This window comes from Ailuropoda melanoleuca, chromosome 1 (assembly GCF_002007445.2).
Source record: "Ailuropoda melanoleuca isolate Jingjing chromosome 1, ASM200744v2, whole genome shotgun sequence".
Classification (NCBI taxonomy): Eukaryota; Metazoa; Chordata; class Mammalia; order Carnivora; family Ursidae; genus Ailuropoda; species Ailuropoda melanoleuca.
This window is the reverse complement of record NC_048218.1, coordinates 67,009,136-67,022,386: the sequence shown is the minus strand read 5'-3', so window position 1 is coordinate 67,022,386 and position 13,251 is coordinate 67,009,136. Positions and strand designations below refer to the sequence as shown.

Sequence of the window (13,251 nt, the reverse complement as noted above, 5' to 3'; positions counted from 1 at the left end):
TAGAGTGAACCAGACTCCAAACTCTATGCTAGATGGCTTAAAAGCGTAGATTGTTCTTTTTCTCTTCTTCAAAAAAAAAGGAAGAAAGAAGGAAAAAGAAAATGTAATAGGTAAGCATTTATGTGATTCAGAAAAGTATTTAAGTATAAACAATGTAGAATCCCCTCCCACTTTATCTCCCCTCTGCCCAGTTCCCTAGCCATCACAACAAAGGCTATATGTGTTTCCTGTGTATCCTTAAATAATTTTTATGCATAAATAAATATGTATCCTTGTATGTACTTTCTTATATACAAAAATTTGCAAAATTATGTACTGGATTCTAAACTTTGCATTTTTTACTTAATAAATCCTGGAGCTTTTTCCATATAGGTCTATAGAGAGCTTTCTCATCTTTTTACCACCACATAACATTAAGTTGCATTCATTTTCTGTGATTTAACCAGTCCTATACTGATTGATATTTATGCCATGTCTACCTAAAACGTAAAACTTTCATCCTGCATATGTGAGAATTTGAGATTGAAAATAAAGTTATAGTCACCCCAGCAGAGAGTTCTTAGGGACCCTGTTAGACATCACCTTTGGAGAAGAGGGGACAGAGTGAGTGCTGAGATCTTACTTAAGCAGGTTCCAAGGTTTTATTAGTGATTTCATTTCAAGTCACATTGTAGTTTTCCTACAATTAATGATAACCTTATTCTAACAGCCTTTTCAAAATTAGGAAAAAAAATTTCATAATTTCTGGTGACCATTGTTTGCGTTAAAAGGCATTACCTTTTTTATAAGTTAGTATTATGTTTTTAAAACTTCTTTTGTTTTTACCTTTTTTTTTTTTACTAGATCCTTACAATAAATGAGGATGGATCACTTGGTTTGAAAACCCCTAAATCTCACGTTTGTGAGCACTGCAATGCTGCCTTTAGAACGAACTATCACTTACAGAGACATGTCTTCATTCATACAGGTATTTCTTGAATTAAAATGGTCTTATGGCCATTAAGATTATTGTTGTTGCTATTTTCACTTTGCGTAAGTGTCATTCATTTCTAAGACTGTAGCTAACCTGGCATTTTAAATCAGAGATTTCCACAGGCCAGAATGTCAGAAGGAAACCAGGAAAAACTTGAAATGAGAAAACAATGAGCAGGGATGTATAAAATTAATTAGTCTTAATTGGACGCTTACCTGGCTTAATGTGTTCTTTTCAGCTAGAGAAACAGTTAATGTATTATTAAAAGCCTATCAACATTTATTTTTCTCTGCAAGACATCCAGATGGAGTTTGAAAAACGAATTTATGAAATAAGAGTTTCAAATATTAAAAAATGATAATTAAGAACATGACATTATAGAGAGCAAACCTAAATACTAATCAGAGATCCTTGGGGAAACAGACTAGACGTAGGTTAAATGAAAGGGTGTGGGGTGGGCAAGATAGAGTAGTAAGATAGATTTAATGAAGTAGGAAATAGAGTATCCCAGAAGCTAAAAAAAGGAGACCATTCCAGGGAGGATGTGTTCAGCAATGGCACAACCTTCAGAGAGGATAGAGAGGAATAGAGAACCAAGAAGAAACCACTGGAATAAATAGCAAAGAGATCAGAAGCAGCTTTTAAGAAAGGACAGTATAAGGGTTAAAGCACAAGTTGGTGGAGAATTTGAGACATAAGGTAAACTACTCTTAAGAAGGTATGGTTGAAAAGGAAGGAGAGAAAGTAATAAGGTGGGAATGTTTCAGTATTTCTGGAAAGTTTGTTTGCATAGAGCAGACCTCAAGAATACTTAGGAAAGGTTCCAGCAGAGAAGGAATGATTAAAAAAAAAAGGAAAAGGTGTTCAAAATTTCTGAAGGTTCTGGAGAAAATAATTAAAAGGGCATAAAGGGATATGTTAGCCATGGAGAGCAAGGTAGGTGGATCTTCTTTCAGATAAAAAGAGAGGGGAGCTATTCAAGATACACTAGATAACCCAGAGTCCTTTGTAGCCTCCTGATTTTTAAATTGTTTTAAATCTTTTCCTTTTCTTTCCTTTCCTTTCCTTTCCTTTCCTTTCCTTTCCTTTCCTTTCCTTTCCTTTCCTTTCCTTTCCTTTCCTTTCTTCTTTTTTTCTTTCTTTCTCTTTCTTTCTTTCTTTCTTTCTTTCTTTCTTTCTTTCTTTCTTTCTTTTTTCTTTCTTTCTTTCTTTCGGTTGTAGAGTGGATTTGATCTCATCTTTGTGTGATTGTGAGAATGTGAATTTTATAATCGTGGAGAAAAATTAAGGAAATAAAATTCTTTTAAATTAATGAACAGTATAAAAATATTGTGTGGATAATTTGGAATTTTCCAGAATTTGGGCTTCTTAAGATTTATCTTTCCTCAGAAATAGTAACTATAAATTGTGTTTTATCCAGTAACTAATTTGTGGATGTGAAATTATTTTAAGGCGAAAAACCATTTCAATGTAGTCAATGTGACATGCGTTTCATACAGAAGTACCTGCTACAGAGACATGAGAAGATTCATACTGGTGAGTGTTGCCACCCTTCCTAGGGTCATTAAAATTACCATTCCAAATACAGAGAAGAATTTTTAACAAGTAGCAGCAATTTGTTTCCACCGTTACCGGTTTTGTTTCTTAAGAGTATGTATCATAGCTCATATTTTTTCTTTGAATAAATCAGTCTTAACTGTTAAGACTTGGCTTTAATGTCCAAGCCCAATAAATTAATTCAAAATAGAGTTTCATAGTAACCTTAAAATGTATTCGAAATGACAAAAGGAGATTTTTGTGAAATAGCTGTTTCCTAAGATGCTTAACAAGTTTAGGATTAGGTAAAATTATCATTCTTATTCATTAGTCTGGGGAAGAAGCGAAGTGCCTGAGCCCTGACATACAGATACTGTGCTTTTTTCCCTTACTGTTTCATGTATATAAGCTTACTATATTAAGAGAGTTGTAATCCTGATAAATTGGAGACTTCAGTTTTTCAGTTAAGTTGTTAATGATTTAGAAACAAGTATTTCAGAAGATCCCTGTAAAGGAACCCATACCTTAAAAAGTTAAGTCTCTTTTTAGAGCAAACATTTATTTGCTTTTATTTTATTTTATTTTTTTATTTTTTTATTTTTTGACAAATGTAAAACCAAATGTTATATGTAACCTTGATTTAGTAGACTGTCAGCTTTTGACTTTGATGTCTGTAAACATGGTGAAAAGTGTTTCTTTAGAATTTATTTCTAGTGTTTTGCCTTTTTGTGATAGAATAAAAGCAGAGTTGGTGTATTTGCATCACTTTGATTCTTACATTTAAGTAGAATTGAGAATGCTAGTGATATTGAAAATATTAAAATTCTTCATATTTTTCTATATTAAGTACTTAAGCAGGAACCTGCCCAATGTTATTTAGATGTGTTCTCATAGTACCTGCAGTACCTGTGAAAGGGGATCCTGGACAGTTTTTAAAGGAAGTAGCTTTTTCTGCCTAATCATCTTCTTTCTTTACCCTAAAAGAAGCATGCATGTGGCTGGTTTCCTTAAATACAGCTTCAACCGTGCAGCACATCTGTGTGCTTTAAAGTTCTACTTTTCAAAGATCATTATGGACAACAGCCATTTCAGTTTCTTAAGTAAACATTTATTCATCACTTCCAGATGGAAGGGATTGTAATAGGCACTTTGGGAGAAAGAACAACTTACTGATCTCATGAGACTTAACAGCTAAATTTATATTCCTATACAGTAATAAACTTGATCAGATAATGATAAAGTGGTTAAAATTTTTGTATGTTTTTAATACCTGTTAGATTAATAGGCATTAGATTTAATACCTATTAGATTTTGATGATTTACTCATTCATTAAAAAAAGTTTTTACTGAGCCTTCGGTATTTTTCAGGTATCAGAAATACAGAGATTTAAAAAAGGTAGTTTCCATGGAATTTTATATTCAAATGGGAGAGAGATACATATAAACAAGCACAGTGTGATAAATGTTTTAGAGTTTTATACAACAGGCTCTCGTGCCCTTGAGCAAAAGCCAGCCGTTTCAGCTGTTGAAGGTTACATAGGGAAGGTAACACAGGAAAACTGCAGGAGGCTTGAGAGAAAGCAGGGCATGTGAGAGAGAGAGAGTGTGTGTGTGTATATCTAACAAAAAAGATTTTTGAAACAGTACTTTCCCTTAATTGCAGTCTGCTATTTTCTGTTCTGTTCTAGTAAATTCTTTTTTAATGTACTGGTCACAATTCTGTAGTCTTACTGGAAAAACAGCTGTGTGGAGTCTTAGTTTAGGCCAGGGGGGTATCTTGGATTTAAACAGGTTATAATTGGTAGTTAATATTTAGAATTTACTAAGACCAGATACTGTACTAAACATTTTGTTAAATATCTCATTTAGTTCTCACATTAATCTTGAAAGAGAGGAGCTATTACTATCCTCATTTTTTAAATGAAGAAATAATAAGCACACAAAAAGTTGGGAAACTTTTCTAAATTTATATATAATCTGGTATATATATGACGGAGCTAAGATTCCAGCCTATGTCTGTGAGTCCAGATATACATGTGAAATCATTAACTGCAGAGTGGGACTAGAAGCATAACATTATCTTTTGGCCATTTGATTTTTTCTTGATATGCCACTAAGCCATAACCAGGTTTAGTAATATGAAAAAGGGGTGGAAGCAAAGGCTGGGGTTCTCATGGTATAGAGAATACAGTTAGAAGAAAAGAAATTGAGAGGAACCAGGGCAAATCAGTCCCTGTGGTTCCTTAACAGAGAAGAGTTTCTTTTGAATAGAGACTCAGTTTTGCTTCACTGCTCACGCCACCTCAACGCCCCAGGTGGAACTGATATAAAGGGAATTGATTTTACTTCTTCATTTTCTTGGTTCCTTTTATGGACTCTTTCTGAAGACAGTAAGGTATTTTTGTCTTGTAACCAAGATACCTATAAGCTGTACCTATCTGGGGGTATATATTTAGAACCACATATATGTTCTCCAGTATTTATTACTCTGTCCCTTACTGTTCTTTCATGTTTTAAATGGCTTTCATTTTTGGAGAGGGGGGGTAGTGCTCTAAAGTTTGCCCCTGTCAAGGCTTTCTCTCTGGAGGTTTTTAGTTTAGAAGAATGCATCACAATAGTTAGGGCTGTAAAAGAGATTTTGCATATGTTTATCCATTTTTAAATTGTCAAGAAGGTAATGAGTCACTTATCAACTGATCCTCAAAGGTCCTGTCCTGAGAAGAACTGCTAGTTCTTATAGCCTCCCTCATTCTTTTACATCTCATTATACTGTCTCCTCCAGTCTCCCCAGCCCCCAGGCCTGTACTCTGCTCCATTTGCAACATGATTAAAAATCAATACTTGCTTGGCTACTCTTGCCACCAATCAAGAAATCTGTGACTTAAAAACCAAGAACCTACCTTGATGTGGTTTTCAAATAGAAAAATTTTAAAATTCAGCCTGGACAGATTATCACTTAATTATGTTTCCAAAATTTGGCTTAGCCTATGAAATGTCATTTTAAGGGAGAGTACTTTTTCATCCAGAGGCTGATCCCTGAAAGTCTGGTTAAAGGTTTATTCCTTTAGCCTAAGGCATTGAAAAGGGCAAGTATTCTTGGGACTGCTGTTTTTGGCATTTATGGGAGATTTATATCTTTTTGTGAATGTATTATAGATCCTTTACTTATGGTGTGTTTGGGGATATGGGAGAGAAGGTGAAGAGTTGAAGCCAAGGTGAAGATAACAGTCTAATTGATCATTTTGTTTAGGGTCAGGTACATACCAAGGTTAAACCATTCATTGTCAGTGGCAGATTTATGATGTGATCAGGTGTTTTTATTTTATCTAAGATGCCTTTTCCTTTACATCTTCAAATGTGTATATAGGCTACGTGTTAGAATGACATATATCCAGTTGTGTTCTTTTCTGGTCACCTTGTCACCATTTTACCCTAAGAAAGTACCAGTCTTATTGCCATGAGAGAGGAGGTGTGGGTTTGAGGAGTAAAGAACTTAATACAATTTTAAATATTTTAATTTCATATTAGTTATCAAAATTCCTGTAAATAGTAAGCCACAGAATACCTATCTTGATATTCTGACTGTTTTAGCAAATTATGGTTGTATTTTATAGTGTGGCAGTTTTCACAACTTTTTATTTCGTTAGTAAAAATGTTATGAGCCATTTTATATAGTGAAGATTTTATAGAATGATCTTCCTCCCCAAAATGAAAAGTATTTTGAAAATAAACCAAATCATTCAGAGTTATGCATATTCATTAGTTTCTTTTCCCTTCTTTTTTTTAAAGGCTTTAGTTCTTAATGCATACGATTCTATATATGCAAATATAGGGAGAAACAGTGGAAAACCTGTCGCCTAAGTTAGCACTCTTTGCGCCTGAAAACATGTTACATTCTTTTCCTCTTGACTACGACTTTTATTCACAACCATGTCAAAAAGCTGAACAATAGCATTTTTTTTTTTAAACCGGTTGGTCTAGTGGGGTGGAGTAAGAATGTTGATTCACCCTTGACTAAGCTCCACACTGTATTTCCTTCATTATAGTTCAGTTATTAATAAAAGATAACAGTTTTCCTCTCATTATTTGAATCCCCAATCTATAGTTTATGAGCTTTAGTAGAGAGGACTTATTGAAAGAAAATGTTACAGACCTAGTTAGAGTGTATCTTATTTGTGGAGATGAAGGAACTGAATATTGTTTGTGCTGCTGAGGATGTGGTCTGCGCTAGGAGCTGCTGGCATTCTGATTGCTGAAGCTGGATAGCGCTGGCATGGCCAGAGCTTGCCAAGAAAGATTAAGCAGGGAACTGCAGATTGCTGTGAATGACATTCTCTGGTCTAACAAAGCATTCAGAAACCAGATTTTTTTTTCCTCTGCAAAACTGTTGATAATTCACACTGAAAGATTTGATTACACATAAAATACATACAGAAGCTTAACACTGTGTAACAAAGTATCTCAGTAAAGATATAGAAGAAGTCATACACCCTCACGTATACATGCACGCGCACACACACACACACACACACACACACACACAGAAAACTGCCATACTGTTTTTGTTTTGGGGAATCGGAAAAGTCATTCTGAAAATCAACTCAATTTTGACATTACGCATTAGTACTGAAACACGGATAACCAGAGGCTGTATAAGGAAAGTTGCCTGGTTTTCAATTAAGTGTATATATTTTGTGTACATGAGTACCCCTTCTCTTCAAATCCATATGAAATGTTCTTTGTTAGTTCTTAGTGTCTGTAGTTAAAAAAAAAAGTTTATCGTTTGTTTTGACAAGTCTCTAGTTTAACAAATTAGGAATCTCTTGAAGTGGTTTCATTCTTATTTATGTATCATTATTGAATTTATGAACATGTGAGTGACCTGACTCACAATTGGACACATTCTATACAGGTAGTACAGACAACCTGTGCTTTACGTGTTCAGATGAAATAGACCAGTGAGGATTCAGATTGGTGGCTTCATGGAAGACATAGAACTTAAATGGTCCGCGAAGTTAGATTTAGACTTTATAGTCCATGCATTACATGGCAGTTAAGTGTCATCATGGGAAGTATAGGTGGTAGAGCAGATGCATGATGAAGCCAGGACCAGGAGAAAAATATGGGGTATACTGAAGTTGGGAATGTTTGGGCAAGGATAGGTTGGCAGATAGGCAGATAATAAATTCAGAAACATAGAGTAGCTAGTTAAAAATTTGACAGATATCAGGACAGTTGCAGGTGCTGGATAATAGGATAACAAGCAGTGTGTCACAAATGCTAGGTTAAAAGAACCAGAAGGAGGCAGATACTTTATAGTTAGTTAAAAAGCTAGAAATTCCTGAGAATTCAGTGTCATCAGCCTAATAATGCTGTCAAATAAATTTGAGTACCTGTTTTGTGCCAAGCACTGAATTAAATACAGTACATAAGTTATCTCGCTTTATCCTCAACAGTAGTCCTGTGAGGAGAGGGTACTATTATTCCTTTTTTTTTTTTTTAACAGATAAGGAAACTAAAATAGTCAGAATGTTTCAGTACTTGCCCCATTGTGTGCAGCTGGTTAAGACACAGTTCAGGTCTTCAAAGATCATGCCCTTAACCAGTATGCTATTGAAAGTGTAGATCAAGCACCAAGAAAATTTAGAGTGGACAGAAACTTTTGTTTGTTTTTTCAAGGGAGGGAGAAAGAGGGCGGAGGAGAGGGGCAGAGGGAGAGGGAGAGAGAGAATCTTAAGCAGGCTTCACACACAGCCTGGGTGCCCACGCAGGGCTTGATTTCATGACCCTGAGATCATGACCTGAGGCGAAGTCAAGAATTGGACACTTAATCATCTAAGCCACCTAGGCACCCCCAAACTTTTGGTTTTAAACATGGAGGTTTTCATTTTGTTCAGGTAAGAGCAGAACGACTCCTGGACCTGGCCTTACAGCTTGCAGGTGATTGGGTATGCCTGCCTGAAATGAAGTCTGTAGGAGTAAGAGCAGATTCCATCTGATAAGGAGTAAACAAAGACAAGATGGACGATGTGTGAATGAGTAGAAAAGGTGGGGGGGGGGGCAGGAGGGTCCAGTGGAGATGAGGAGATAAGACTAGAAAGCTTGATTTTAGAATTGCCAGATTTTGATGCCAAGCTTAGGAGTGCCATTTATTTATAATCCAGTAAGCATTATAAAATATCAGGGCATTTAATGTCGTATTGGAAGAATATTATTGGTTTGTGAAGAAAACTGGAAATTTGGTGAATATGTTACCCTTTTGTTAACTATAATTTATACAAAGAATAATTCAGAAAATTGCAAGTTTATTAATCAAGTTTACTTTCAGGTATTAATAAGTTTTTTAAACAAATGACATGGTTAAGCTTCAAGAAATGTAATATTGCTTCAGTTTTGACCAGTTTGTGAGAAGTAGGTAAAACTTGGAAACTACTGAGTATTACAGTAAAACAAAATTATGTTTTTTGGACTTGAGATCCTCTTCATTTTTTTTTTTTTAAGATTTTATTTATTTATTTGACAGAGAGAGACAGCCAGCAAGAGGGAACACAGGCAGGGGGAGTGGGAGAGGAAGAAGCAGCCTCCCAGTGGAGCAGGGAGCCCGATGCGGGGCTTGATCCCAGGACTCCGGGATACTCCCTGAGCTTAAGGCAGATGCTTAATGACTGAGCCACCCAGTCGCCCCAGGACTTGAGATCCTCTTAATTTTTGAACAGTATAGGATGCACTGATTTCCAGGAAAAGAACTGAAAATGGACTCCCCACATACGAGTTAACACATAGAATTTCCTGAATTTTTTAAATTTACTTCTGGTAGTAGTTTTTCAGTTTTGATTGTTTTTCAGATCATTTTCAGTTACTTTAGAAAATGTGGTTAGTCTAGAACTAGACAAATTACTTTTTCAATTGTTAGTTTGCCTTCCTTTAATATGGGTTTTTCCCTAACCCCCCCGCACCCCCAATTATTTCACACTCTACAGAAGATGAAGCATTAAAACAGTTGAATCTAGATCTGATGCTTTTTTTTACAAGTTCTTTTGGAAAAATACCCAATTACTTCCTCAAATTCAAACACCTGGAGACTTTCAAGATTCCCCAATATTCGAAGCTATCTTTTGACAACTACTACTTATTATTCCAGAACCCAGTTGAGTGGATGACCAACATTCATGCTTTCACATCTCGAATTATAAAGTTCTCAGATGCCTGGATTGGGTGACAAAAATTTTTTTATTTGTTAATAAGTTATTCATTTGACAGACTTCTAATGACACATAGTTTCAGAATTCATATATTTATTTGGGCCTTTGGTAGAAGAGTGACTGATGAAATGTACTGTCTGGACACAGGATGAAGAAATAGGATTTAGAATATTTAAGGCAATCTAAATTTACTTATCAAGGTCATTCATTCTTATTTTTCTGAATACTTTTAAGATCCTTGATGTTACCTCTGAAGAGTTTTTGTTTTTCAGAAATTCTTAAAATGGTATTATCATTTTCAACTCTGATTTGGATTTTATGGAAGTGTTTTGACATTCTTTGAAAGCAGCCACAATAATAGTAATTCCTTCTACATATTGTGTAACTTTACTCTTCTGTACATCTTTTGAAGAAAGTCGAACTTCATGATGCTGTTAAGAAGCAACTGTCATAGGATTAACACCCTAATGTAGTAGTAGGTAGTTATTTATCTCCAGCTCGTCTCCTGTGCTGCTTTTATGCTGTTTGTGTTACTGGTTATTGATGAAAGTATTTCCTACTCTTTATTTCTTATAGGTCTTTCTGTTGTCTCTTGGAAGCTGATAGACAAATTAACTAGAAGTTTATTGATTTCCCCCTCCCCCATATATTTTCATCTGTGTGTAAATTCTTTACATGGCTTAACTGATTCTTCTTTACCTACATTTCATTATCTATTTTGATTTGACTTTCTAAGGGCACATAAAGAAAAACTGCTGAGCAAGAACTTTCAGTGTGCATTTTTAATTATTCTAGAAAATATATTCAGTCAACTCTTAGTTACCTTGGGGAATTGACGAGATTATAGATTTTTTTAGGAAGATTTTATTTATTTATGTATTTATTTGAGAGAGAGAGAGAGAGAGAGAGAGAGAGGGCATGAGCGAGCAGGTGGGAGGAGAGGCATAAGGAAGGGAGAAGCAGGTTCTCTGCTGAGCATGGAGCCCAACGCAGGGCTCCATCCCAGGACTCTGGGATCATGACCTGAGCCGAAGGCAGACAGTTAACAGACTGAGCCACCCAGGTGCCCAGATTAATTATTTAAAAATTTTAAAAGACAAATACAGTTGTGGAAAAAATAAAATGAATACTAGCACAAAAAGAGCAATACATATTGCTGTTGTTTGAAGCTGCATAGTATTCTGTATATAGGCCTGTTAGGCTTATATAATCGAAGAACTGTCTTCATCCTTAAAATTGAGTCAGGTATGTTCTTGTCTACATCCCTTTTTAGTTCTGTATCATTGTATAGAGGGGAGGGACATGGCGTCTGATCAGTGCTAGCTCTAGTTTTGAGGTCTAACTTTATCCCTACAGAAAAATCTGTTTGTTAAGGCATTTCATTTTTCTAATGTCAGAATTGGGAGGAAATGGAGGATGGACTCCCTGGAACTGAAGGGTACTAATTTAAAATGTTAGGATTCAGTGAAAAATACAAAGGTTTTCCATATGCAGAAGTCTTGGGCATAAACAATCAGGGACTGGTCAGGAGACATTTGAGGGGCTTTTATTAAGGAGATGAGATGTTAAGCAGGAGTGGGGAAGAGAATGATTGTACGGGAAGGAGGGGTAGAGGTTACCTACTGAAAACATTGCCTGATGTTCTGCTTAGTCATTGAGATTTCTAGATTATTATTTAGCAGGAGAATTTGGGTTTTTTTGTTTTGTTTTGTTTTGTTTTTTAAAGATTTTATTTATTTACTTGACAGAGATAGAGACAGCCAGCGAGAGAGGGAACACAAGCAGGGGGAGTGGGAGAGGAAGAAGCAGGCTCATAGCAGAGGAGCCTGATGTGGGGCTCGATCCCATAACGCCGGGATCACGCCCTGAGCCGAAGGCAGACGCTTAACCGCTGTGCCACCCAGGTGCCCCGAGAATTTGGTTTTTTATGATACTAAAAAGGAAGATTGTAGCCAGGAAATAGATAATGGTAACAGGCTGTTTTAGCATGATAATAGGATTTTTGGTCATTTCTCCCCTTGTATTTCATGTGGTATTTTGTATTTCTAAGCTGTTCCATTTGCTTTGCTTTTACATTTTGGATGACAGTTCTTGAATGGTAAATATGTTCCTGAATATTTATATAAACAAAGTTTACATTAAATCATTACAGTGCTGAATTGAAAGTTGAAGCTATTGCATCTTTTAACAGTCTGGATTTATTTGCTTAGCAATGTTTGGGTTTTAGGTTAATTAATTAGCTGTTAAAGTTTTTTTCCCCCTTCAGGGAAGTAACTTCTGAAACTAATCCCAATCTTTCTTTTTTCTCTTTCTTTACAACAATTGCTTTTATAATGAGATTTCTTAGGAATACCACGGTCATACTCTGGCAAAGTAATGAGGGCCTGAACTTACGAACAAGACATTAAGACCAGAAATTGAATGAAATGGATATGAAGGGTATTTTAAAGGAAGAATAAGTATAGATGAAATTTAATAGCAGTTTAAATAGAAGCAACTAACAGAGTGAAAGTAGTAAAGGCTAATGGTTTTTAAACTTTTATTATGGTACCCTGGTTTTCAAATGAAACCCTACGTGGAGCAACATCAATAGTCAATTAAACAACAAGGCATGTGATTTCAAATGGTTTCCTTGGCTCTTGATGAGTTGACAGATCTTACCAGTACTACCCCGTTGTTATTTATTCAAGGAGACAATGCCAAGTTTGAAGTGACTGAAGAATTAGCCTTTGTGGAACAACTATAGGCAAGAATATTTTCAAAATGGAATAATACACTTTAAATGGTTGAATTGCATGGTATGAATTCAATCTCAGTAAAGATAGTTTTATTTTCTTAAAAAGAATATATGGGAAAACATTATTTCGGTATATAATCCAAAGTGGACTCCACTAAAATGTGTTACAGCTGATGGTGGGGGAAGTATGTATAGAGCTGAAAAAGTTCAGTTGGACTAATTTACAAAGCTTGAGAGAATGTAAAGCATTTAAAGCTTATGGGCTATTCATTGTATTACATGAGCAGTACTTTGTGGAAAACATTTGAATTTGTTATGTGTCATTGAACCAGTAGTGTCAACAGCAATCTTCATTTGGTCTAATGGATTTAACCATTATTGCTCCCATGAATTTTCGTCTGATGCAGAAGTGAATATCCTGACTTACTCTACTGTATAGCAGTTTAGTATGTTAGAATTGGTTAAGTTTCATTGGGAGTTTTTTAGTATAGATCTAAGGTTAAATTTTTCTGGATGAGAAGAACTCTCAAACCACTATTTTATAGAACACTGGAAAATGGCTTTGGAAATTAGCTTTTACTGAAGACTTGAAAATGTTTCTTAGTTAATTAAACCTAGTACTACAAAGGGAAAACAGTGCTTATAGTGAAACTTCTAATGTAAAGTTGTTTTGACAGCTGCTGATTTTGAATCACAAAATGCTGCTTTATACGCTTCCCGTGTTGTTACAAGTTACAAGAAGCAAAATCTCCATTCCCACACACATGTGGAGTAGATTTGTTTTCCAACCTCAAACTATATTT

General features: G+C 35.3%; 1 protein-coding gene across 5 annotated transcripts in view; it reads left to right on the top strand.

Annotated features, from left to right (window-relative positions):
* The window catches only part of ZNF148 (zinc finger protein 148), a 120,685-nt gene that overhangs the window by 84,602 nt on the left and 22,832 nt on the right, over nucleotides 1–13,251 (top strand). For all 5 annotated transcript variants that reach the window (XM_019797002.2, XM_034659841.1, XM_034659821.1 and 2 more), the window contains 2 exons: nucleotides 844–967; nucleotides 2,426–2,509. In XM_019797002.2, coding sequence (XP_019652561.1) covers nucleotides 844–967; nucleotides 2,426–2,509 — 208 coding nt within the window. The remainder of the gene's footprint in view (nucleotides 1–843; nucleotides 968–2,425; nucleotides 2,510–13,251) is intronic.